Consider the following 26,755-nt stretch of genomic DNA (forward strand, 5'->3'; position numbering starts at 1 on the left):
CTGACCATGAATGTTTGTTTAATGAGTGTTTATAGTCTGAGGCTCATTAATATTTAAGTAAATTTTATTGTTGTCACCTGACTTTAGAAAATTGCATAATCACATATTATATCATCAGATCTAACATCATAATGTGTTTATTTCCTCAATCAGTGTAAATGAATCAGATTTGTTTTGTTTTTTCTCCTGTAGCTCTGCCGCCATCAGTGAAAGACAAAGACAGAGTTTACTGAAGGACAGTGAGAAGATGAGTGATCCAGAACCCTGCAGAATTAAACAGGAAGAGACTGAAGAACTAATAGGTTTGTGTTTATTCATTACTCTTCAATAATGAGGCTGTAGAACAGTGAGGTTGTTAATCCGACATTCGTCTTCGCTGCTGCATTGATCATAACTGGAGAAAACTGGACACTCACTGACCGCAGTGAAACTGACCAATCTCCAGGTCTCTCTGTCAATAAGCTTGAGTTTTCTGCCTCAGTGACTGATGAGTGTCGGCATGTTCAGATACTGTTGTTTCTCAGTGTCATGATTCCAGTTTGAAAACATGTTCAGTTTCATCTGTAACATGCACAAGATACTTCAATGCTAATCACATGATTGCAATTAAATAAACCTGCAAAAATAAGTATCAAAACCAGAATATTTAAAACGGTATGATCTCGCGTAGGTTGGCGTTGGTTTCCTTCAGGTGCTCCGGTTTGCCCCACAGTCCAAACACCTGTGCTATATTGGATGAAGGCCATAGTGTTTGAGTGTGCATGTGAGAGTGTGTGGGTGTTTCCCAGTACTGGGTTGCAGCTGGAAGGGGATCTGCTGCGTACATATTATGCATTCATCCAGAAGTTTGCATTCATTCCTGTAAGGGTAGTCACTAGTGTCTTAAAATTAAAGATCCAGAAGGGAATCCTGCTGATTTGATTCAGAAGGCCACTTTTTTTTTTGTCAGACGGCTCACTGGTTTGACTTTCATTCAGTCGTTCATTTTAAAAAGCACCCGCTCCATTTTATTTGTATGTGTTTTACTGGAACGCATACACTCTACAGGTGCCTGATAGTTAGATGTGGGGCTAATGTTAATCAGATTCACTCTAGTAAACACATACAAATTGTCATCATAATTTACTCGAGTGCACGCCTCAATGTCTCACACCCCCTTTAATAGGTGCTATCGCACCCCACAATTTGAAAACCCCTGATATAGTGAACAACCAAGCACATGTGGTCAGAACACAAAGAAGTCGCAGGTAATGAAGTATCAAGCGTTTCTCCCAAAGAAAAGCCCATCTAAGTAAATTGCTCCAAGGCGTCTGTAACTACGCTCACGCTCCGCCTCTTTGCCTTTTTTTGGTTACCTCCAGTCAATGCGATGACGTGCGAAAAAAATGGCGCCGGTTGGCCACGCCTACTCGTAGCTTCATTTGCACTCTTCAGAAACCTATAGGTGACATCACGGATACTACGTCTATGGTAATTACAGTCCATAGACTACAACCTTAAATGTGTCATGTCTATGAAGCCAAATCTTTTTTTTTTTTGAGTGTATAAAAGTCAGAGCGCAAGCACATTCGACCTCTTACACATCTCAACCAAACACAAATGCACTTATTCATGATCATTTGACTGTACGGATAAAAACTAGACTCTTAACATGTGACCTAATTTTCAGATGTGATGGTGAAGGAGGAGAGAGAAGATCTGAGTGAAGATGAGGAGAAACATCACGTCAAAAGTGAAACCAAAACTGAATCAAAGACTGAACATGGTGTTTCAATGGAAAGAACGGACATAAAAGGTTTGACCTGCACTCAGTGTGGAAAGAGTTTCAGCCTCAAATGGTATCTCAAGCGTCACATGAGAATCCACACTGGAGAGAGACCGTACAAGTGTTCACACTGCGACAAGAGATTCAGTAATTCAGGATACCTGAAAACACACAAGCTGATCCACACTGGAGAGAAAACACACACATGTGATCAGTGCAGCAAAACATTTTTAAGGGCTTCAGGGCTGAAGAACCATCTTAGAGTTCACACAAATGAGAAGCCTTATTCATGTTCTGAGTGTGGAAAGAGTTTTATTAGAACTGAAAACTTGAAACGGCACCAGATGATTCACACTGGAGAGAAACCTTACACATGTTCACAATGCGACAAGAGATTCAGACTGGCTTGTACCCTTAAACATCACAAAATGATCCACACTGGAGAGAAACCACACACATGTGATCAATGCAGAAAAACATTTTTGAGGTCTTCACAGCTGAAGAAACATCTTAGAGTTCATGCAAACGAGAGGCCTTATCCATGTTCTGAGTGTGGGAAGAGTTTTACACAGAAATCACATTTAAAAGACCATCAGAAGATCCACACTGGTGTGAGAGAGTTTGTCTGCTTTGAGTGTGGGAAGAGTTTTATTAGAGCTGCACACTTGAAACTGCACCAGATGATCCACACTGGAGAGAATACCCATATGTGTTCCTACTGCAGCAAAACATTCAGATATTCAAGATACCTGAAAGCACATGAAAGGATTCACACAGGAGAGAAACCATTCACTTGTACTCAGTGTGGGAAGAGTTTCGTACGATCATCAACCATTAATAAACATATGCTGAGCCACACTGGAGAGAAAACAAACTAATTATAAAAGCAGAATGTAATCTCTCTCCCTGTAAACTCTACTCTGTATTCACACACACCAGATTTCTCAGTTAAACAGCCCCTGTTATACATTATAAAAGGTCCTGTTTTGGTTTTGGGGTCTCCAACAACAGGCTGATGTGAACGCAAGCTCAAAGAACACTGTTATTGTCTTATAGACCATTTTGAGGGATGTAAACAAAAACATTGTTCCCAGCATATTTCCTGTTTTACATTTTTAATTTCGACAGCTTCCGAGAATCCAAAAAGAGCCAAATATTGATAAATATTGTTATGGTAGCTGTTTTAACATTAAGTTATGATTGAATTGCCTCTTGTTACAGTTATGAAATAGTCTGATAATAAGCAGGAAATGTTCACGGGTCAATGACATGGCCACATTGTCATGATCTATGATATGCATTTATTTTTACTTACTGATCCCAATAACTCCCATGTGTTTTTTATTATCCAGCGATTGGTCGATGACCCAGTCTGTTGTGATTGGTTGACTGTGTCCAACGCAAGACTGATAGGTAAACACCCACTATGGTTTATCAATACACTGGAGCAACTATGGCATCAGTTTGTATACAAATGTTAGCAGTTTTGGTTCCCTCGTCTCAGAGTCAGTGGGTTTTTTGAACGGGATTAAGGTTAAATGGCTTCAATAAGGTTGGTGGCAAACACAAACTCAAGATACTTTCACGTTTTATTCTACGACACTAAACACATCACTCTTGACTTTTTAAATCCTTTCCGCTTCTGTAAAAAGAAAGTAGAAGTAAGAAGAAAGTATTTTTGTAAGTAGCAATTTATAGTTGGAAGTGTTTATCTATTTATTCATATTGTGTGTAAATAATGCCTTCATCATGACAGATTCATTTGTTGATCATTTATTTTATTAAAACAGTTTTATGAAGACACTGCTGACCATAGTGCAGTCTGACTATTGCCTGTTTATAATATAAATGTGTGAATAAGTGTGTAAAGTGTGTATAATTGTTTACTGACATTTAAACATGATTGTTTTACATTAAAATTAATTAGAACGATTTTTTCATCATTTTTTGATAGATGAATAAATAATTGCATTCTTACATTTTATTAAAAACATTTTAGTGTCTTCGGGAATTGATAATTTTTGTTAAATGTCTGTCACCCATGAAGTTTACCAATACATTTGTTTTTAAATTAGAGTGATTTTTAACAACGTTTTAAATTCCTCATTAAACGTTTCACCTCACATTTCTTTAACATACGTTAGCGATTGTTTTGGCTTGGTTTTTTGTTTGTTTTTTTGGCGCGTTTTTGACGATTTTCCGTTGCGCCCGCCTCGCCGTGATGACGTCAGCGCTGACGCGTTCATTCAGCGTCGAGTCTTCAGAGCTGAGGTGAGTCGTTGATGCTTTTTCTCGTGTTTACACAACAATAAAACACACTTTACAGTTTATTAAAGCGACAATCTGCGACTAGTTTCTGCATTGAGTTCACCTCTATCTGTGTGTCTGCTGACTAAAACAATACAGCAGGCAGAGAGGAGCTCTGAGAGGAAAATATGAGCTCAGTGTTCGGGTTTTACTTTGTTAGTCTTTGAGTTTTTCCACGTTTGTATTTGTAATATTGTAAAGTATGCTCTGTGAAGGGAAACAGTGGTGATATACTGGGGCATTTATACGAATTTTAATCCAGAAAACAACATTAAATAGTTTTGGCGCTCTTTATTTCCCAACGGTTTTTCTGATTTCAGTTTCTGTACAGACGCGCGACTGCTGACAATCTGATTACTTTATTGATGTGAATACTTAATAAAACTATATACTAATATAAATGCAGTTTTTTTAAATTAATTACAATACTTATGAGTATATTCTGCAAACAAAAAGTATAAAATGAGCTGGGCCCCGTTTCCGAAAGGATGTTAGGTGAAAACTAAGTATGTCCCTACTGAAAAAAACAGCCTAGGCTGGTTGACCAGCCTAGTTTTAGAGGGGTTTTGGCCATTTCCAGGCTGGTTTCCAGCCATTTCCAGCCTGGTCTTAGCTGGTCAGGCTGGGAGCCCAGCCAAAACCAGCTATGTTCAGCTTAAACCAGGCTGGTCAAGCTGGTTTTAGTTGGATTTAGCTGGTCATTTTCCAGCCTGACCAGCTAAGACCAGGCTGGAAATGGCCAAAACCCTTTTAAAACCAGGCTGGTCAACCAGCCTAGGCTGGTTTAAGCTGGATTTTTCAGCAGGGATAACTCTGAAATGAGAGAAACTCTGGGTTTTCCGTTTCAAAATGGCAGGTTTGTCAAACTCGAGAAAGCAGGCTAAGTCAAGCTTGTTTCTGAAACATGGTAACTTACTCTGTGAAGCCAACCTGGTCAGGAGCAGGTTTTATTCTCTAAACTCTGAGTTTCTGTCGGTCTCCTCCCGTTTTGCATGTGCATAACGTTTGAAAATAGGCATAAAAACATATGTGCTTAACTGAGGAGGATAAACTTCTATTTGTTAAGAAAAGACTCACAAACTACGATGGAAACACTTTTACTGAACAAATTCCAGTATGTCCGTTAAAAAGGTTTGTTATAAGAGATCATGTAATGATGAAAATGTGTGTGAATAGACAAACCAGCAGGCTAAGCACTCTGTAGCACAGCTGAAATGTTGTTTTGGTCATTCTAAAGTGCCTTAGCCGTATTAGTATTAATGTTATTATATTATTAATAACCTCCAGAGCGTGTTAAGAGCGTCTGTTCTCCACGTCTCATGGCTTCTAACGCCACCATGTGTTCATTGTGTCTCAGCATTGTCCTCTGAGCTAAAAGTAATTTATTAAGCGAAAAAAAGATTCACGTAGCTTATTCTGCCGCAGTAAATTCTGTTTTTACTGTTGATGTTTGGCGCCAGTTAATCAGGAAGTGACGATTTTGTTCTCTTTGATTCGTTATATGAAAACGCTGCTTTAATAGCACATCTTTTATGCGATATTCCAGTTTTGGACATGAATTTAATTAGCACTTTTGGATGGAAACAGCTATTGCCTATATTTCAGTCACACAAAGAACAAAGTGACGAGAATGGCTTGTCCTTTTTTAATAAATAATTAGCTTAAATTCACTGACCTTCGACAGGGATATCTACTGTAACTACATTAATGGGATTATTATTCTTTCTAAAAACTATTGTTTAGTTCTGCTTACATTTGAAATGTCACATCAACCTCTATCACTCGATCAATAATAGAGGCAGACACACACAAGTGCAGTTTTAAATCTATTAAAAACTCAATCTTAGAAATGTTATCTTAATTGATAATGCCTTTTTATAGTTGCGGTATGTGCGTAACTCTGAGTTAAGCTGCGGTCTCACTGCAGTTTGAGCTTGCGAAATTCTGTCGTGTGGTGCTGCAAGAAAGGGCGGGATTAAACAAGATTAAAGCTGCGGTCACACTTGACTTTTCCTCCCATAGACTTCCATTCATACGCACGTGAATGCGTCAGACCGGAAACGCAGGGTAATGCGTTAAATTTCGCAGTTTGCTGCGGTGCAAAGTTCAAGCTTGGTGAACTCTGACCTGTGAAATCGCATCACTTGACTGCGTGAGACCAAACGAGGATCAAAACATGACCTCTCTGGACAGAAATTTAAAACATGGAGCAATCGATCGCTTTATTAATGTCTAATCATCTTGTTTAATCCCGCCCCTTTTCACAGCGCCGTACGACTGAATTTCGCACACACACAGCCCAGTGTGACCGTAGCTTTATAGACATTTAAAAAAGTGAGCACCGCAGCAACCTGCAAAACTTTTCGCATGATCTTGCGTTTCCTGTATGACGCCTTCGCATGCGGATGAATGGAAGTCTATGAGGGAGAAAAGCCCAGTGTGACCGCAGCTTTACTCTACTCAAAGTTGATTGACCCAACTCATATCAGCTGTTCTGAAACCGAAAACTCTGAGTTTTTAATCTCTCGGTAAATCAACTCAGAGTTCTGCCGTTTAATGAGTGTTTATAGTCTGAGGCTGATCAATATTCAAATCTACAAATTTAAGTTAATTTTATTGGTGTCTCAAGACTTGAGCAAATCACATAATCACATATAGAAGGGATGTCCAGACTCGGTCCTGGAGGGCCGGTGTCCTGCACAGTTTAGTTCCAACCCCAATCAGACACACCTGGGCTAGCTAATCAAGCTTTTACTAGGCTTTCTAGAAACATCCTTGAAGAAGCTGGAGCTAAAATCTACAGGACGCCGGCCCTCCAGGACCGAGTTTGGACACCCCTGACATATTGCATCACAAGATCTAACATCATAATGTTTTTATTTCCTCAATCAGTGTAAATGAATCAGATTTCACTTGTTTCTTCTCCTGAAGCTCTGCCGCCATCAGTGAAAGACAAAGACAGAGTTTATTGAAGGACAGTGAGAAGATGAGTGATCCAGAACCCTGCAGAATTAAACAGGAAGAGACTGAGGAACTAATAGGTTTGTGTTTATTCATTACTCTCCCCTTTTCCAGAAGTTTGCATTCATTCCTCCGCAAAGTAAAATAATATTTATTAAATTAGATCCCCACCAATTGCAACAGCATCCATTCATTTTCTTTTCGGCTTAGTCCCTTTATTAATCAGGGGTCGCCACAGCGGAATGAACCGCCAACTGGACTATTGCAACTCTCTGCTAGCCGGGCTACCAGCTAGTTCTATCAAACCTCTTCAGCTGCTTCAGAACGCAGCAGCACGAGTGGTCTTTGATGAACCCAAAAGAGCACATGTCACTCCGCTACTCACCCGTTTGCACTGGCTTCCAGTTGCTGCCCGCATCAAATTCAAAGCTCTGATGTTTGCTTACAAAGTGACCTCTAGCTGTGCTCCTTCGTATCTGCTCTCACTTCTGCAGATATATGTGCCCTCCAGAAACTTGCGTTCTGTGAATGAACGTCGCCTCGTTGTTCCATCCCAAAGAGGGAAGAAATCACTTTCCCGAACTCTCACATTCAATCTGCCCAGTTGGTGGAATGAACTCCCTAACTACATCAGAACAGCCGAGTCACTTGCTGTCTTCAAGAAACGACTAAAAACGCAACTGTTTAGTCTCCACTTTCCTTCCTAATCTGCAATTGCCTCTCTGACTATACCACTAACTGTCTCTCTCTCTCTCTCTCTCTCTCTCTCTCTCTCTCTCTCTCTCTCCAAAAAAAAATAAATAAATAAATTTTACTAATGCTTTGCTTCTTAGACTTTACACACCTGAAACTTGTCTACAGCACTTGTTCACTGCTGCTCTTATAGTTGTGTAAATTGCTTCCTTGTCCTCATTTGTAAGTCGCTTTGGATAAAAGCGTCTGCTAAATGACTAAATGTAAATGTAAATGTAACTTATCCAGCATATGTTTTACACAGCGGATGTCCAACACTGGGAAACACCCATACACTAAGGCCAATTTAGCTTATTCAATTCATCTGTACAGCATGTGTCTGGGCTGAGGGGGAAACCGAGTACCCGGAGGAAACCCATGCGAACACTGGAGAACATGCAAACTCCACATTCTATTATATAATTGCTTTAAAAAAACAATACATAACCGCAACCTCGACTAGTGAGTGTACATCTTTAAATGTGTCATGTCTATGAAGGGGCTTGTGGTGGAAATTGATTTATATTCATTATAAAGGTCTGTTCTTTTATTCCTCCATGGATGTACTGTTTAAGCAAGACCAAGTGTGACCACTTTAACATCTGTTTCAAGAGTTCACACTTAGCTGATGATTCATCAAAAGCTTGTTTGGCATGCTGTCCCAGGAGAGAGCCACGAGCTCAAGGGATCCTCGAGCCTGGGGCTTCCTCCCGTTTGCAGAGCGAGAGGGGAGCTTGAGCTCGGTGGATCTCAGAACTCCCCATCTGCAGTAGCTAAGGGAATACGTGAGGAAAAAAGGGGGCTAGACAAATGCTTGATTGTTATGCATGATGTATATCTTTGGATGGTGGGAGGAAACCGGAGAACCCGGGGAAAACCCATGCGGACACGGGGAGAACATACGAACTCCCCACAGAAACACCCACCGACCCCGGCAGGACCAGGGTTGGCAGTGTTCTTGCTGTGGGGCAAACAGTGCCAACCACCAGGCCTCCGTGCCGCCCGATCTATAGTGAAGGAGGAGAACGGGGAGGAAGGGGGGGTTTCTTCCAAACGAAGATAAAGTGGACTGAAAACTGTGGTTATTTATAGTAGCTTATGGCTCATATGATTGGATGATACTGATTAGCGTAATACGAGACCGGCTGTGATAAATCATAAGCACGTGATCCTCTCGAAATTAGTTTATAAATAAACCTCACTTATCGCCAGACAAGATCTGGATAAGTACATGGTGATTTAACAAACTACATGTTTGGATGGGATGTAAGGCTGAAATGTAGACGGTCAAATATGAAGTTGAGCGCTGATGTAACTGTGATTCATTCTGTATGTCACTGATGACCTTGTGGGTATTACAAACTAGATAAAAAGGGAACGCACTCTGTTTCTGCGTCATTAGCCGCGTTTCCACTATCGCGCCTAAAGCTAGCGAGCCAGGGCGAGCCAAGGCCAGTCGCGTTTCCACTATCACTTCCGGGGCGTAATCGGGCCAAAGCGGGGCTTCCTTGGGGCCAGCGTCCGGCCTTTTTCGGCCCGCGGAATACCAAGGGCCAAGGAGGGCCAACTGGGGCTTCGGGGCGGGGTTACATACAAAGGCGGAGTTTTCCTGTCAGGTAAAGAGGAGACAAGATGCTTTCTTCCCTTACATTTGTTTTGCTATCGTCGTTCTCGTCGCTCGGCTGCTCTTTTGCGCCTTGCAGCCAAAATCTGTGTTCGAAGTAAATGCCGCCGAACTCGAATGTCCTTATCCAGGGATCGCTGTCTGGCCTTACACCAACAGACCACAAACAGTAAAAAAGCAATCGCTTCGGTGTTCTCCATCTTCCAGCTCTCGTAGTGATGCCAGGTTGTGTTTGGGGTTATAATTTGAGTTTTTTGTTCCCGCTGAAGTGGGCGGGTTGTTTGACGTTTGATTCGGGGGACGTTCTGGGGGCGGTGTTTGCGTGACGCGCTGCGAGCAACTAGCCCGACAGTGGAAACGCGACATGATTTCGGCCTCATTTCTCAACCTCCCGGGCTATTGGCCTGGCCTGGCCTGGCCCGATTAAAGCCCTGGCTCGCACTGGCCCGATAGTGGAAATGCTGCTATTGATGTATGATCGTGTGAGCTTCTTTGCAAAGAATAAAACTTTAAAAGACACTTTGGGTAAGACTTCGTCTTCTTTACCACCGAGAGACCCTCCTTAAAGAAAATAGCCACTACAGAGCTGAATCAAGAAGGGCTGAAAAAAGGGAAAACCTGTTTGACCACTTACACATCTACGAAATGCTCTTATTCATGATCATATTACAGTACTGATCAAATCTAGACTCTTAACATGTGACTTATTAATTTTCAGATGTGATGGTGAATGAGGAGAGTGATGAACTGAGTGAGGATGAGGAGAAACATCATGTCAAGAGTGAAGAAGAAACTCACACAAACACTCAACATGGTGCTTCAATGGAAAAAACAGCTGTGAAATGTTTCACCTGCACTCAGTGTGGAAAGAGTTTATGCTCCAAATCTAATCTTAAGATTCACATGATGATCCACACTGGAGAGAAACCCTTCAAGTGTTCACACTGCGACATGAGATTCAATCGTTTAGCAAACCTGAAATCACACGAGAGAACTCACACTGGAGAGAAACCTTACCAGTGTTCACACTGCGACAAGAGGTTTAATTTTTCAAAAAACCTGAAAACACACATGCTGCTCCACACTGGAGAGAAAACACACAGATGTGATCAGTGCGGCAAAACATTTTTAAGGCCTTCAGGGCTGAATAGCCATCTTAGGGTTCACACAAATGAGAAGCCTTATTCATGTTCCGAGTGTGGAAAGAGTTTTAAAACCCTGACAGTTTTAGGAAAACATCAGAAGATTCACACTGCTGTGAGAGAGTTTGTGTGCTTTGACTGTGGGAGGGCTTTTACTAAAGTTAAATACTTGAAACGCCACCAGATGATTCACACTGGAGAGAAACCTTACGTGTGTTCAGACTGCGGTAGGAGATTCAGACTGTCTAGTACTCTTAAATATCACAAAATTATTCACACTGGAGAGAAACCGTACACATGTACTCGATGTGGGAAGAGTTTCACACAAATATCAAGCCTCAGTACACACATGAAGGTCTACTCAGGAGGGAAAATTCACCAATGTGAGCAATGCGGCAAAACATTTTTGAGGCCTTCAGAGCTGAAGAACCATCTTAGAGTTCATACAAACGAGAGGCCTTACTCATGCTCTGAGTGTGGAAAGAGTTTCAGACATCAGTCACATTTAAAAGACCATCAGAAGATCCACACTGGTGTGAGGGAGCATGTGTGCTTTGACTGTGGGAAGACTTTTATTAGAGCTGGAACCTTGAGACAACACCAGATTATCCACACTCGAGAGAAACCGTACAAGTGTTCACACTGCGACAAAGGATTCATACATTTAGGACACCTGAAAAAGCATGAGAGGATTCACACTGAAGAGAAAAATCATGAGTTAAAACAGCAGAATGAAATCTCCCTTCCTGGAAACTCTACTCTGTATTCACAAACACCAGATTTCTCAGTTAAACAGCCCCTGTTATACATTATAAATAGTCCTATTTTGGTTTTGGGGTCTCCAACAACAGGCTGATGTGAATTTAAGCTCAAAGAACACTGTTATTGTCTCATAATATGCATTTATTTTTATATAATGATCCCAACGACTCCCTTATGATTTGTTCAGCGATTTCATTGTTTCTAAACTCTTCCTTTGCTTGACGCTAATCTGTGGTGATTGGTCTGACGACCCAGTTTGTGATTGGTCAACTGCGTTCAACGCAAGACTGATAGGAAACGCCCACCACAGCTTATCAATACACTGGAGCAACTATGACGTCAGTTTGTATGCCGTAAGCAGTTAGCTATTAGCAGTTCTGGTTCCCTCGTCCCAGAGTCAGTGGGTTATTGAATGGGATTTTGGTTAAATGGCTTCAATAAGGTTGGTGGCAAACACAAACTCAAGATACTTTCACGTTTTATTCTACGACACTAAACACATCACTCTTGACTTTTTAAATCGGTTACGCTTCTGTAAAAAGACGGTTGCTCAATGGGTCTACAGGCGATGTCGGACTCATTATACGTCATTGAGCTGAACTGGTCTGGTATGAAGCCCGCTTTTACAGCTTGTGTTGGGTGTTTGGATTTGTCTGTTTTTTGGTTAAGTGTTTTCGTAAGTAGTGTTTTATAGTTTGTAGTGTTTATCTAATTGGGGATTCATATTGTGTGTAGATAATGCCTTCACTTGCAGAGACCGTCATGACAGATTTATTTGTTGATCATTTATTTTAATAAAATGAATTTATGAAGACACTGCAGTGCAGTCTGACTCTTGCCTGTTCATAATACAAATGTAAGAATAAGTGTGTAGTGTGTATTTAATTGTTTACTGACATTTTAACATGATCGTTTTACATTACCATAGATCTAATGATATTTTAGTATTTTTTTACTAAATGATAGATGATATGTTTGTGCACTTTTTTCATAATTAAAAAAATTTGATGTTTTTTTAAATAATTGTATTCTTACATTTTATGAAAAACGTTTTAGTTACTAATTTTAGTTTCTTCAGGAAAATATAATTTTAGTCATATGTCTGTCACCCATGAAGCAAATGCCTATATATTTGTTTTTAAATTAGAGTGCATTTTAACAACGTTTAAGTGTCTAATTAAACGTTTCCCCTCACATGTTTACGATGTTTTTTAACATGCGTTAGCGATTGTTTTGGCTTTCAGCTGTATTTTTGTTTGGCGCGTTTTTAACGGTTTTTTTCCTTTGCGCCCGCCTCACTGTTATGACGTCAGCACTGACGAGTTCATTCAGCGTCGAGTCTTCAGAGCTGAGGTGAGTCGTTGACGCGTTTTCTCGTGTTTACACAACAATAAAACACACTTTACAGTTTATTAAAGCGACAATCTGCGACTAGTTTCTGCATTGAGTTCACCTCTATCTGTGTGTCTGCTGACCAAAACAATACAGCAGGCAGAGAGGAGCTCTGAGATGAAGATATGAGTGAAGTGTTTGGGTTTTACTTTTGCTTTTGTGATTGAGTTTTTGTCTTGGGTTTTTCCTCGTTTGTTTTAGCAATATTTATTTGTGAATGGTAAGAGTTGGAATATACTGCGCCAGATATACAAATTTTAATGCAGAAAACAACGTTAAATAGTTTTGCCGCTTTTTATTTTCCAACGGTTTTTCTGCTTTCTCAGTTACTGTACAGAGACGTAACTGCTGACAATCTGATTACTTTATTAGTGTGAATACTTGATAAAATCATATACTGATATAAATTCAAAAAGTATTTTTAGTTACAATAGTGAAGAGTTTAGCCTACAAACGCTCATTATAATATGAGCTGATCTGCTGCTGTTTAATGAGTGTTTATAGTCTGAGGCTCATCAATATTCAGATCTACAAATTCTCACATTAAGTTAACTGTATTTGAGTCAATTGACTTGAGCAAATTACACAATCAAATATTGTATAACTACAAGATCTAATATGATTTAATCAGATTTCTCTTGTTTCTTCTCCTGAAGCTCTGTCGCCATCAGTGAAAGACAAAGACAGAGTTTATTGAAGGACAGTGAGAAGATGAGTGATCCAGAACCCTGCAGAATTAAACAGGAAGAGGCTGAAGAACTAATAGGTTTGTGTTTATTCATTACTCTTCTATTACTCTCCCGTTTTCCAGAAGTTTGCATTCTTCCTTCGCAAAGTAAAATCATTTTTTATTAAATTAGATCTCCACCAATAAACTGCAAGAGCATCCAGTTCTTGCTTAGTCACCTTTTGAAAATGATGTCTGTCAATCGTGTCAGTTGATCAATTACATACTCTAAACTTTGCATGATTTCGTAAAGCAAGCCAGACCAGTAACGATTAATACAATTGAAATAAATTATATAGGACACCTCTAAAATGAATGAGCAGACCCAAGTCTCATTTCCTGTTACAAAAAAACAAACAACCATGACGATTGACCACAGAAATGACAAGGTCAAATTTATTTAAAGAGCCCATATTATACATGAAATAGGGTCATATTTAGGTTGTAAGGGTCTCCAACAACAGTCTAATATGCATGCAAGGTCATAAAACACTTTGATGGTCTTATAATCTGCATTTATTTTTACCTAATTATCCCAGCGACTCCCATATGAATCGTTCAGCGATTCATTTGTTCCCAACCCCCTCCTCAGCGCGAAGCTAATCTGCGCTGATTGGACCGATGACAGCCTGCTGCGATTGGTCGACAGTGACAGGCTTCAGCACGAGACAGAGTGAAATGCCCAGCTGGTAATCAACAATATAAAAGTAGTCACAGTGCACACGCGCTTCATAGTGTAAGGCTTTTTTCACACACACACACACACACACAACCCTCCTCAGAAGAACTGGGGGAAGCGACGCGAGTCTCTCTCTCTCTCTCTCTCTCTCTCTCTCTCTCTCTCTCTCTCACACACACACAACGCTCCTTAGAAAAACTAGGGAAAGCGACGCGAGTCTCTCTCTCTCTCTCTCACACACACACACACAACGCTCCTCAGAAGAACTGGGGGAAGCGATGCGAGTCTCTCTCTCTCTCTCTCTCTCTCTCTCTCACACACACACACAACGCTCCTCAGAAGAACTGGGGGAAGCGACGCGAGTCTCTCTCTCTCTCTCTCTCTCTCTCTCTCTCTCTCTCTCTCTCACACACACAACGCTCCTCAGAAAAACTAGGGAAAGCGACGCGAGTCTCTCTCTCTCTCTCTCTCACACACACACACACAACGCTCCTCAGAAGAACTAGGGAAAGCTACGCGAGTCTCTCTCGCACACACACACACACACACAACGCTCCTCAGAAAAACTAGGGAAAGCGACGCGAGTCTCTCTCTCTCTCTCTCTCTCTCTCTCTCTGTCTCTCTCTGTCTCTCTCTCTCTCCCTCTCTCTCTCTCACACACACACACACACAGCTAGCTTACGATCGCCATAGCAACGACATACGGCAGTGGAACGCGAGCTCACAAAAGCCTTTAACGTTAAATCCGTAAACAAAGCGGCACGCGTCGCGTTTTTAACGTGGCTTACATGTGATAAGAGAATATAAAGAGTAACCGCGTGTACTGTACCAGGTTAACAAGTAACAAAACACAATAAATACATAATTTGCAAGCTAGAGTAAACGAGGCAACAATTTTAATTGCACTTACTTACACTAGTGAATAAACCTCAACCACTGACTCTTCACAGTTTCATCTTTGGGTAGAGACTGTCAATATTATCCATCTGAGCACAGCGTGACTTCATTCGACCGGCGGCGTCTGTGTGTGTGTGTCTAGTGTTTTTTCTGTGTTAGTGGGCGGGGCCGCAGGTTTCAAATCTCCCTGGTTTGCGCGCGTAACTACTGGCGAGGCTTGTGTTTCGTGGCTGCGTCATCGCGAAACACCTAATGACTCGTTATCAAGGCGACTCGTTTGAAGCACTATGAGTCGACTCTTTTATAGATGAATCAATAGTTTTAAACACTGTACACTTACAGATTTAAGCCTTAGCTGGATATTTCACTTCACTTAGAGCTGTGTTACACACTACATGGAAGGGCATTTTCAAAAACCCATAATATGGGCTCTTTAACATTTAGGTTTAAAGGAGACATAAAGATCTTGCGGAGGTAAAGCCAAAATACCAAACAAAAACTCACAACTAAGTTTTAAACCCTTTTAACTTAAGTTAAAACAAATTAAACGACATTCACTTACCTCGCTACTAACCACGAAACATGAGAAAACCCTCCTCATCACATGCGTCTCCGTATGTTGGTCTCAGTAGTCTAACAGACAGCACTCAGCGTTACAGCAAATACAACATAAGTTCTCACAAAGAAACAAAACAAGCCGGGAGAGACGAGACTCTCTGAACGATCGTCCAGCTCGATTTAAATGGCCAGCAGCTACGCTAATTATTTTCTTTATTCTCCATTTCCACCTGGGGATACTCTTCCCGAGGCCCTCAGACTATGCAGAGTCACTGATTCGATCCAAGACCAACGACGAGATGATCCCAAGGTTTCCATATCCTGGACCGGGCCGTATCCTGAGCAGCTACTGTGGTGGTCATGGAGGAGTGGAGAACATGAGACTGATTCCTGTGACGCTCCAGGGACAGACGAGTCTTCGCTGAGGCCAGCTTCCAGCCTCCGCCACTGAGACTGCAGCTCTGCACAAGACGTTTGTCCAGCTGAGAAATTAAAATGATCGTGCCCAACTGAGCCTGGTTTCTCTCAAGGTTTTTTTTTCTTCGCTTCCACCAATTAGTGAAGTGTTTTTCTCTCCGCTGTCGCCACTGGCTTGCATGGTTCAGGATCTGTAGAGCTGCGCATCGTTGGATTTGCTCTTCAGTGTTTGGACTCTCAGTAGTGGTTATTAAACCACACTGAACTGAGCTAAACTGAACTGAACTTAAACACTACAAACTGAACTACACTGTTCCTATTTACTGTGACCTTTTATGTGAAGCTGCTTTGACACAATCTACATTGTATAAGCGCTATACAAATAAAGGTGAATTGAATCGAAACTCCATCAACATGCCGGCAAGTCCCCACGCGTCGACACCTGATTCACCATGCCTGTGCACTCATAATGAGACCTGTCGAAAAAGACAGCGGAGAGAGTCGGAGAGAAGAGAACCACAACTAAAAGAAACACACACAACACAAAGAAACACTCCCCAACTTCAGTCAAATAACTTTTCTTTTATGTACATTCATACATTCATTTATTTTCTTTTCAGCTTAGACCCATTAATAATCAGGGGTCGCCACAACGTAATGAACCACCAACTTATCCAGCATATGTTTTACGCAGCAGATGCCCTTCCAGCCGCAACCCAACACTGGGAAACACCTATACACTCTTGCATTCAGACACATACACTACGGCCAATTTAGTTAATCAATTCCCCTATAGAGCATGTGTTTGGACTGTGGGGGAAACCGGATCACCCGGAGGAAACCAATGCCAACACGGGGAGAACATGCAAACTCCACATTCTTTTATATAATTGCTTTAAAAGAACAATACATAACTGCAAACTTGACTAGTGAGTAAGGATGGGTACCGAAACTCGGTACTTTATCGGTGCTACATTAGAAAAGACAAGTATCGATAAGCTCTGACGTTAGCGGTTTTGCTAGCGGTACTGGAGAATTATTGCTGAATAAACATTACTTACAGTAGCATAATTTAACTGATCAACCTTTTCTAATTTGCGATATTTGATATTCGTCTGCACAGTCGGCAATCTCACATAAGAAATGCTCGTGTTTCTGGCAAGTGCGTCACGTATAAAAGCCTTCACAGTTCTCGGCTGTGTGTGCGGACTCAGCGGAGGCTCGCGCTACGCTCACACACATAGCTCGCGACAGACTCAAGCCTGGTTTATACTCGATGCGTCCGCTTGTTCGCTTGAGTGCGCGCGGCGAATGTGACGTCATCGCAGAGTTTCCGGATGTTCGTTTTGGGTGCGGCCGACATGATTTCGTCTGGCGGTGCGCACTTGGCGCCACGTTTGATTTAAGTTGAATTTGAATCACTTTGAAGAGATTTTGTCGGAAACAGTACGACTGCACAGACATCTTTATGATCCATGATCACTGAAATAAACAGACTATCAAGAATTCTTGGCTAGAAATTGCAACAGTTGTGGGAAAGGAGAAAGCTTTTGTTGAAAGGTTTCGAAAAACCTGAAGGATAAGTTTGTTAAAACCAAAAGAGGCCATGGCTAAAGTGGAGACCCAGGTACTCAATTACAGGATATCTTTTTCACCATTTACAGGTTTTACACTGATGTATAAATTACAATTTAGAATTTAAAATAATTTAACAGTTACAAAACTATAATTAAGGAACAAATCATTTATTTGATAACTGGAAAAGGTTTACAATATAGTGATGCCTGTTTCTCTAGGCTTTATTGGTGATAATGATCGAATATGTTGGACCATTATTGCCTTTTTAGCATAAGTAGAGGACAGAAACTAGTCAGACAGTAATCTGTGAATTGTGCATCGGGCTAAATCTAAGCAAAAACATCTGTATTTTATTTAGTAAACTTTTATTTAATAAACTTTAATAAACTGTCTGAGATGTGAACAAAAGCAAGTGAACGATCAAAGTTTTGATAAAAAAATCTTGACTGGTTGTAAAAACTCATATAATGCTTAAAATTATTTATTAAAACTATTTCAATCGTTTAAAAGTATTGAATGCTATTAATGATATGATGTAGTTCGGAAACTTCCTACTTCTCTTGGTTATCCGTCTGACTTTACAGTCAGATTCTTTTGATCGCCCCCTGTCTTCTTAAAGAATATCACCACGGCGAGTATAAAAGCCTTGTCGGTTTCGCGAGGTGCGCGCGCAGTCAGCGGAGGTGTGCGATGCGGCGCCAGGCGAAAGTACAAATCCAGCTTCACGCGCACACACACAGCTCGCAAGCTTGCGGAGTAAACCAAAAAGGCTGTATTGCCTGAGTGGACAGCGACATTGTCCGTTGCAACCAGTTGTTTTCTTGTATAAGCGGAAACGCAAGCAATCTGGCAAAGTGAAGTATCTTTCAAATGTACATTAACTGCAGAAAGACAAATGAAAAGTGTTTGACTGCCTATAGCTACTCACCATTACGTTACATCATCCACATCGTTAGTGTTGAAAGGTTTAGGGAATTAATAGTAGTTTAGGATTGATTGACAGCTATACCTTAGTCCCGCCCCCAGAGACTGACGCAACTTGCAGTTTCGCTTTAGTGCTACGGAGGACTCGTGAGAGGGCTCGTGAGAGGCATTCGAGTCGCCAGATGTATCACGGCCAAGCTTATGAGTGTGCGTAACTTTTAAAGTAGGTTTATTTCCAAATTCCAACATAAATGTTGATGAACCTGCCATGCTTGCATTGTTGTTAGGGTTTGCACTCGCCGGTCGGACATGTCATATGTCACACTGCATGTGCATTGTGCTAATGCTAGCAAAGGAATGTTTATCATTTGTGCACGAGGCGCCGACGCACGTTGTATTAACGAGTTGTTGATAACTAAGTATCAAATATGTTTGAGTGTTATACCATATATACAGTATCTGCATTGTGTAGTGCTATTTAAATGATGTCAGTGAAATTTGCAGTTATTGTGGGCTGAAGCCACATGCTTTATTGGGTGCAGTAATTATGTAAACATTTATTTAGCAACATATTCTGTTCTAATATTTCATCTGTAATTTGATGTTCATTTATCATGTCACTGGAAACTGATTATTTATGTGTTTATTGTAGAAACCACACACACACACACACATATGTGCATATTCAAATTAACCAATTAAATACCTCTGACTGGACTCCTGGATTATGTGCATTCTTACCGATGCCCTGTAATGATCCCAATTAAGTCTGAACTAGTGAATACAGTTCAAACCCTATCAAACAGTTAGGCCAGCAGTCAGTCATCTAAATTAGTATAAGCTCATATTAATAGTTAAATAAACACACACATTCGGTTACATTAAAAACAGTGTGTTTTCTGCAGTAGCCTAAATAAATCTTGAACATTAAAAATGTTTTTACATGAGCTGTATTTACAAATGTAGCCTATGAATAGCCTAATAATAAACTATACTTATTAAAACAGCTTATTTTTACATTGCAAGATGCTCCAAAACTGTATTAAAACACAGTTAACTACCAAAACACTGTTAACTCATTTATATGAATGTGTTAATGAAAAATCATAATCATTATCTCATTTAACTGCATTTTACAACTCAAAGAGGATATTTTAACTGCAGGGAGCACAATAAAGCAGGAAAGATCCTGACTTCTGCCAGAAAAGGCAAACAAGTTGATTTTTCTCCAGAAGAATGGTTAAAAACCGAGAGTCAATGTCCTTCAAACCATTGTGCAGTCTTTTACAGGAAAGAGTTTTACATTTATTGGTTTTGTTTTATTTCATATTTAAAATGTAATAATAAAATAAAGTGTTGTTAATTCTGTTCAAATTGTTTTTTCATTGAAAACACTACAAAATGTACCGATAAGAGACCTGTTAAAGTACCGAACCGATAAGTGGTATTGATAAAAGTAGTAATACCATTAATACCTTAACAATACCCATCCCTACTAGTGAGAGTACATCTTTAAATGTGTCATGCTTATGAAGGGGCCGAATCCTTTTTTCAGTGTATAAAAGCCAACGTGCAAACATTTTTGACCACTTACACATCCAAACACACTAGTGCTCTTATTTAGGATCATATTACTGTACAGATAAACACTAGACTCTTAACATGTGACTTATTAATTTTCAGATGTGATAGTGGAGGAGAGTGAAGAACTGAGTGAAGATGAGGAGAAACATCATGTCAAGAGTGAAGAAGAAACTCACACAAAGACTGAACATGGTGCTTCAATGAAAAAAACAGCTGTGAAATGTTTCACCTGCATTCAGTGTGGAAAGAGTTTATGCTCCAAATCTAATCTTAAGATTCACATGATGATCCACACTGGAGAGAAACCCTTCAAGTGTTCACACTGCGACATGAGATTCAATCGTTTAGCAAACCTGAAATCACACGAGAGGACGCACTCAAGAGAGAAACCTTACCAGTGTTCACACTGCGACAAGAGGTTTAATTTTTCAGAAAACCTGAAAACACACATGCTGATCCACACTGGAGAGAAAACACACAGATGTGATCAGTGCAGCAAAACATTTTTAAGGACTTCAGGGCTGAAGAGCCATCTTAAAGTTCACACAAATGAGAAGCCTTATTCATGCTCTGAGTGTGGAAAGAGTTTTAAAACCCCGACAGTTTTAGGAAAACATCAGAAGATTCACACTGCTGTGAGAGAGATTGTGTGCTTTGACTGTGGGAGGGCTTTTACTAAAGTTAAATACTTGAAACGCCACCAGATGATTCACACTGGAGAGAAACCTCACGTGTGTTCAGACTGCGGTAGGAGATTCAGACTGTCTAGTACTCTTAAATATCACAAAATTATTCACACTGGAGAGAAACCGTACACATGTACTCGATGTGGGAAGAGTTTCACACAAATATCAAGCCTCAGTACACACATGAAGGTCTACTCAGGAGGGAAAATTCACCAATGTGATCAATGTGGCAAAACATTTTTGAGGCCTTCAGAGCTGAAGAACCATCTTAGAGTTCATACAAACGAGAGGCCTTACTCATGCTCTGAGTGTGGAAAGAGTTTCAGACATCAGTCACATTTAAAAGACCATCAGAAGATCCACACTGGTGTGAGAGAGTTTGTCTGCTTTGACTGTGGGAAGACTTTTATTACAGCTAGAACCTTGAGACGACACCAGATGATCCATACTGGGGAGAAACCGTACAAGTGTTCACACTGCGACAAAACATTCAGAGATTCAGGACACCTGAAAATGCATGAGAGGAGTCACACATTAAAAAAAGCTCAATGAAATTTCTCTTCCTGGAAACTCTACTCTGTATTCACACACACCAGATTTCTCTGTTAAACAGCCCCTGTTATACATTATAAAAGGTCCTATTTTGGTTTTGGGGTCTCCAACAACAGGCTGATGCGAACACAAGCTCAAAGAACACTGGTATTGTCTTATAATATGCATTTATTCTTACCTAATGTTCCCAACGACTCCCATTTGAGTTTGTTCGTGTTTCTTTTTTCCAAACACCGCTATTGCATGATGCTAATCTGCTGTAATTACGGTTGTAGTGTTGCTGTGGACTATTAAGCAGTGTCCGTTAGATGGAGGTGTTTCATGATCTGGTGTTCTTCTGGAGTGTTGAACGGGTGCGGTGTTTTGGCGTGATTACGTTTGGATCAGGGGCCTCATGTACGAAGACTTGCGTTGAATCAATACTAAAACATTGCGCATGGACAAATCTGTAAATGCACTGTAAAAAAATCAGATGTATGAAACACTGCGTACGCTGAATCCCACACATATTCTCTTTGTACATCTGAATGAGCACAAAGCCCCTCCCTGCCTCCTCCCCCATATAAATATGGTAATGACTCTACTTTGGCAAAACCAAACGAAAAAGCAATGGCAAAAGCAAGCAAGAAGAGAAACTTGACAGAATGTGAATTGGAGGTGCTCCTATCGGAGGTAGACCGGAGAAACACGGTGTTATTTACAAGTTTGTCCTCCGGAATTAATAACAAAAAATAAATAAAAATAGAGTGGGGGAGTTTAGCTGATGCGGTTAACGCGGTGGGGTCTGAACATCGCACTGTGAGTGAATTAAAAAAGAAATGGCTCAATGTAAAGGTGCAGGTTAAGAGGAGAACAGCGGCGCACAGTCAAAGTGTGGACCAAACAGGCAGGGGGAACAGGGGATGCTGAACTAACACCATTTGAGGAGGGAGTTGCCTCAATTGTGGGCGACACTTTACTGTCTGGAGTAGTATCCGTGTCTGTGGGAGACACAGATATATTAGTGGAACACTTTGTTAGGTGGTTAGGTGGTGAGGTGGCTCTTATCAAGGCAGTGGCACCGGTATTTCAGCTGCCCAATCGCCCGCTCTACAACCGACGAGTGCGAGAATGGGCATAATTGTATCTTCGCTCTTGGTCAGTTTGTGGGTTGTTAATAGCCACGTCTATAACCGCAGTCGCCTGATTTGCAGTTAAATAATTACACTCAATAAAAAAAAATTTTAGTAAAAACTTAGCTGGAATAATATCTTTAAATACATCACTCACCAAGAAGCCACCCATCGCGCACCTTGGAGCCTTCGGATTCGAGCATTGACAATGTCCTCTAATAAGGCCAACACTGCTATTGCCATAGACTAAGAGCTGTATACATTTGCAAATGCTTTTATATGTTCTAAATCACATAATTGGTAATATATATATATAGTGTCAATTAACCCATTTTATCAGTTATAAATGAATAGCAATGTTTATCACATGTGTTGGTGCAATACTTTGTAGTGTGCAATTTAACACAATTGCCTCTAGGAGCCGCCAATGGAAATAAAACAAACACACACAAGAAATACACGTACACTGGACATGAATTTGGCATGGACCAACGCACATTCTTGCGTTAATTTCATCGGTACTAAATCCAAACGTGAGCGTATAACCTGGCGTTGGTACATGAGGCCCCAGGTGCGGAGTGTTACCTTCGATGTGCGTTTGGAGAAAGACCAAGAGAACAGGACTGCAGGATCCTTTCCTCTTCAGCTTTGCAGATTTTTTTTTGTTTATTCATGTATCATTTTCACTTAAAGGGCACCTATGGTAAAAAATCGACTTTTCAAGCTGTTTGGACAGACATATGTGCATGTATGGTGTTTAGACCGTCATATTGGGGTGATATAAGCACACCCAGTGCTTTTTTTTTTCAATTTAACAACATAAAAACGGTGGACCAATTGGAGCGGTTTTCAAATCGACCGCAACTTTACGTAGGAGAGCGGTCCCCCCGCCCACCAATATTGATTGACAGGCGCGTCATCATATCCTCAGTTTGTTGATTCACGTCCGCCATTTTCAGCGTGAGTCGAAGCGATATCACTAAAGGAACACACTAGCTCTATTTTTAGATGCAAGGCTCATTGGGCTCAACACAAGATCAATATTCTCCACATTATCGCTCTAATCAGAATTATTGGTTGTATCTTTAGGTAGGTTTGCAAACATGTGTACTTCTCATTGAGTCTACCTTATACTTCAGCCGTTTGCATTTCTCGCGATCCCAGAAGCTCCCTGTGATCTTAACTAGCATGCGTTTTAGAGTTCTAAACATAGGTTTCTATCAGGGTACACTCAAGTCGACGGCTGGGCGCCGCGGACCGCTGCAGAAACCTGTTTAGAATTCAAAAATGCGTGGCGCGACGATTCGGGACACTTCATGTCTCTGCCGCGCCACAGAGAGTGTCTGGTGTGCCGTGTCGCGGCTTCGAGCGGCGCATCCGGTGCCTCAGTCAAAGTTAATTCAGTGTGCGTGGTTATTAGTTTCTGTGTACAAGCTCGACACTTGAAACTAGCACACAGTTAGTTTCAAGTGCGACCTTGTCCCACTTCAGGTCCTGAGAGTTGGTGGTGCCCAGGAACCTAAATGACTCCACTGCTGCCACAATGCTGTCCATGATGCTCAGTGGGGGGAGAGCAGGGGGGTTTCTCCTGAAGTCCACTATCATCTCCACTCTTTTGAGCGTGTTGAGCTCCAGGTTGTTGTGACTGCACCAGACAGCCAACTCCTTAACCTCCTGTCTGTAAGCAGACTCGTCACCGTCCTGATATTGACCAAAAACACATTAAATGACAGCAAAAAAAGCTCCATTTTCTAGCATAGCCTACTGATTTTTAATTCATGAATATAAATGATTTTAAAAAGCCTACTATATATATATATATATATAGGAAAAATGGAACAAAATTACACCTGAAACACTTCGTCACTTGGTGTCTTCAGTTCGTAAACGTCTTTTCAGTGTTGTGAAAAGGAATGGAAACATTACCAAGTGGTAAAAGCTTTACTGATACAACTTTTTTTGAAATGTGTTGAATGAACCAAAAATGTAATACAAAATAAATAAGTCATGAAGAGCACAGTAAATAATGTTTGTTGTATTGACGGTAATGAAATACAAGCCAAAGTACATTTACTAATCACTACTTTCTTTCTTTCTTTTTTTTTTTTTGTGTTTCCCATACTGTCCCAACTTTTTCTGATTTAGGGTGTAATTAGGAATTGATACTGTGTGTAGATAAGTTTTCTGCTCTTGTGTTTGCATTTAGGATCCAAAATATTATCTTGTAAGGGTGAACAGTGTTTGAACACAGCTTATTATGTTCAATCATTGAGAAGCCTATGGGATTATTAATCTCTTCTTTACCATAACCTCAAGTAATAGCGAGAGGATGTTTATAGAACGGATGTTCATCGCCTGTTATTCTGTTATTTGCTAGGCTATGTAGCATATTTTTCAACATGTACAAATCGTGCCTGTTCAGAAAAGAAAAGTTTTACACTTTCAGTGATAGATGATACATTTGTGCGTTTTTTATTTGCTGTTATTTAAAAAAAAGACATTGTATTAATTCTTAAATTTTATTAAAACGTAATTTAGTTACTTCGGGAAAAGATTATTTTAGGTTTATGTCTGTCAGCCATTAAGTAAACCTATTACGTTTACTTTTTAAATCTGTTAAGTATGTTTTTAACAATGTTTTAAGTGCCCAATAAATCGTTTCATCTCACATGATTGGTAAGATGGCTTTTAGTCTACAATGACGAATGTTTTGGCTTGTCAGCAGTATTTTATTTAGCGTGTTTTTGTTGACCCTCCGTTATTCCCGCCTAGCTTTGATGACGTCGGCACTGACGCGTTCATTGAGCGTCGAGTCTTCAGAGCTGAGGTGAGTCGTTGACGCTTTTTCTCGTGTTTACACAACAATAAAACACACTTTACAGTTTATTAAAGCGACAATCTGCGACTAGTTTCTGCATTGAGTTCACCTCTATCTGTGTGTCTGCTGACCAAAACAATACAGCAGGCAGAGAGCAGCTCTGAGAGGAAAACATGAGCTCAGCGTTTGTGTTTTACTAAGTGTGTTTGAGTTTATCAGCGTTTGTATTTGTAATATTGTAATGATTTGTGAAGGGAAACAACTGAAATATACAGCGGCAGATATACAAATTGTAATCCAGAAAACAACATTAAAGTTTTTGACGCTCTTTATTTTCCAAATAGAGGTAAAGTTTGTTCTATATTTGGATTTTCAGACATTCTCCTTAATAATATAATTTCAGAAAAGTATTATTTGCAAACTCTAAATAGGGAAATCGCATTAGTAGCGAATGACTATCAAAGTACAACATTGTTCACAGTGAATTAGATGGTGTTAATGTTGTTTAGAAGTCATACTTGTGTCGGTGCCTATGGCGTAGTGGATGTAGTGCACTCTGATGTTCGCGGCGACCTGGGTTTGATTCCCGATTCAAGGTCCTATGCCGATCTTTCCCCTCTCTCTGCTCCCCACACTTTCCTGTCAATTCTCTCTACTGTCCTGTCAAAATAAAGGTGAAACCCCCTAAAAAAAAAAGTCATACTTGCATGCTAATTCCGATCGAATATTCAAGGTAACATGGTAAACAATATAGAGACTGTTAAATGAACGAATGTACGAATATAAAACTAACTTTACCTCTTTATTTTCCAACGATTTTAGTACAGACGCGCGACTGCTGACAATCTGATTACTTTATTGGTGTGAATGCTTGATAATAGTATATGAGCAATTCCAGCGTTATGGATGTGACATTTGCAGTAAAAACTCGAAACATAAATTCACAGATAAAGTATATGTTAACATGATATTAAAACATCTGTTTATATTTTCCAGAACAACTCAATACAGAGTGATGGGAGGAGAAAAATATCAATCTGTAAACATTTTGTTATATTTTAAATGAGGGAAATAAACATGCATTATGGATGTGACAAAAAAAAGTCTGCGAGTTTACAGTACACAACATATTGGGTAGAAATTCTGTGAATTAAACGGCACAACCCAAAAGAAATAATGCTAATCAAAAAGGAAAAAAGTTGGCTCTCTATAGAACAAACATGATTGATTTGATTTTAATTTAATATATTTTTGCATTTATGAGGAAAAAGTGTCGTTATGGATGTGACGTCTCTCCGTTATGAATGTGACAGATGTGAAAATGCCACTTGTGTGACTTTGGTAAATCAAATATAATAGTTTGAAAACATTGACAGATTTGTTTTTGAGTATTTCTAGAGTACCGTAAAATACTTGCTTACACAAAAAACTTAGAAATGGTTTCCGTATTTTGATGAAAGCCTAATGTTTTTCATGGCAAGGTTGACATTTGCATGGAATTGCTCATATACTGATATAAATGCAGAAAGTTTTTAATT

General features: G+C 40.2%; 2 protein-coding genes and 1 pseudogene across 3 annotated transcripts in view; all 3 read left to right on the forward strand.

Annotated features, from left to right (window-relative positions):
* Window positions 1-26,755, forward strand: part of LOC130215687 (gastrula zinc finger protein XlCGF7.1-like) — a 359,478-nt pseudogene that overhangs the window by 211,433 nt on the left and 121,290 nt on the right.
* On the forward strand, window positions 197-3,215 carry LOC130215679 (zinc finger protein 239-like). Its single transcript, XM_056447516.1, has 2 exons — window positions 197-302; window positions 1,670-3,215. The coding sequence occupies exons 1-2, from the start codon at window positions 248-250 to the stop codon at window positions 2,641-2,643; spliced, it is 1,029 nt and encodes a 342-aa protein (XP_056303491.1). The 5' UTR covers window positions 197-247; the 3' UTR covers window positions 2,644-3,215.
* Window positions 7,007-26,755, forward strand: part of LOC130215598 (zinc finger protein 239-like) — a 56,432-nt gene continuing 36,683 nt past the window's right edge. Inside the window, exons 1-2 of one of the 2 annotated variants that reach the window (XM_056447441.1) lie at window positions 7,007-7,113; window positions 10,108-12,056. In XM_056447441.1, the coding sequence (XP_056303416.1) occupies window positions 7,059-7,113; window positions 10,108-11,387 (1,335 nt within the window). In that variant the 5' untranslated portion in view covers window positions 7,007-7,058 and the 3' untranslated portion in view covers window positions 11,388-12,056. Of the gene's footprint in view, window positions 7,114-10,107; window positions 12,057-26,755 lie in introns of those variants that run through there. The other variant, XM_056447442.1, reaches the window with a different exon arrangement.

The sequence above is a fragment of the Danio aesculapii genome, chromosome 22 (assembly GCF_903798145.1).
Source record: "Danio aesculapii chromosome 22, fDanAes4.1, whole genome shotgun sequence".
In the NCBI taxonomy this organism is placed as follows: domain Eukaryota; kingdom Metazoa; phylum Chordata; class Actinopteri; order Cypriniformes; family Danionidae; genus Danio; species Danio aesculapii.

Bases quoted from the DNA above. Each gene is read 5' to 3' on its own strand.
- LOC130215679 (XM_056447516.1), top strand. From the start codon at position 248: ATGAGTGATCCAGAACCCTGCAGAATTAAACAGGAAGAGACTGAAGAA. The intron at 303-1,669 runs GTTTGTGTTTAT...CCTAATTTTCAG, and splicing joins AGAGACTGAAGAACTAATAG to ATGTGATGGTGAAGGAGGAG.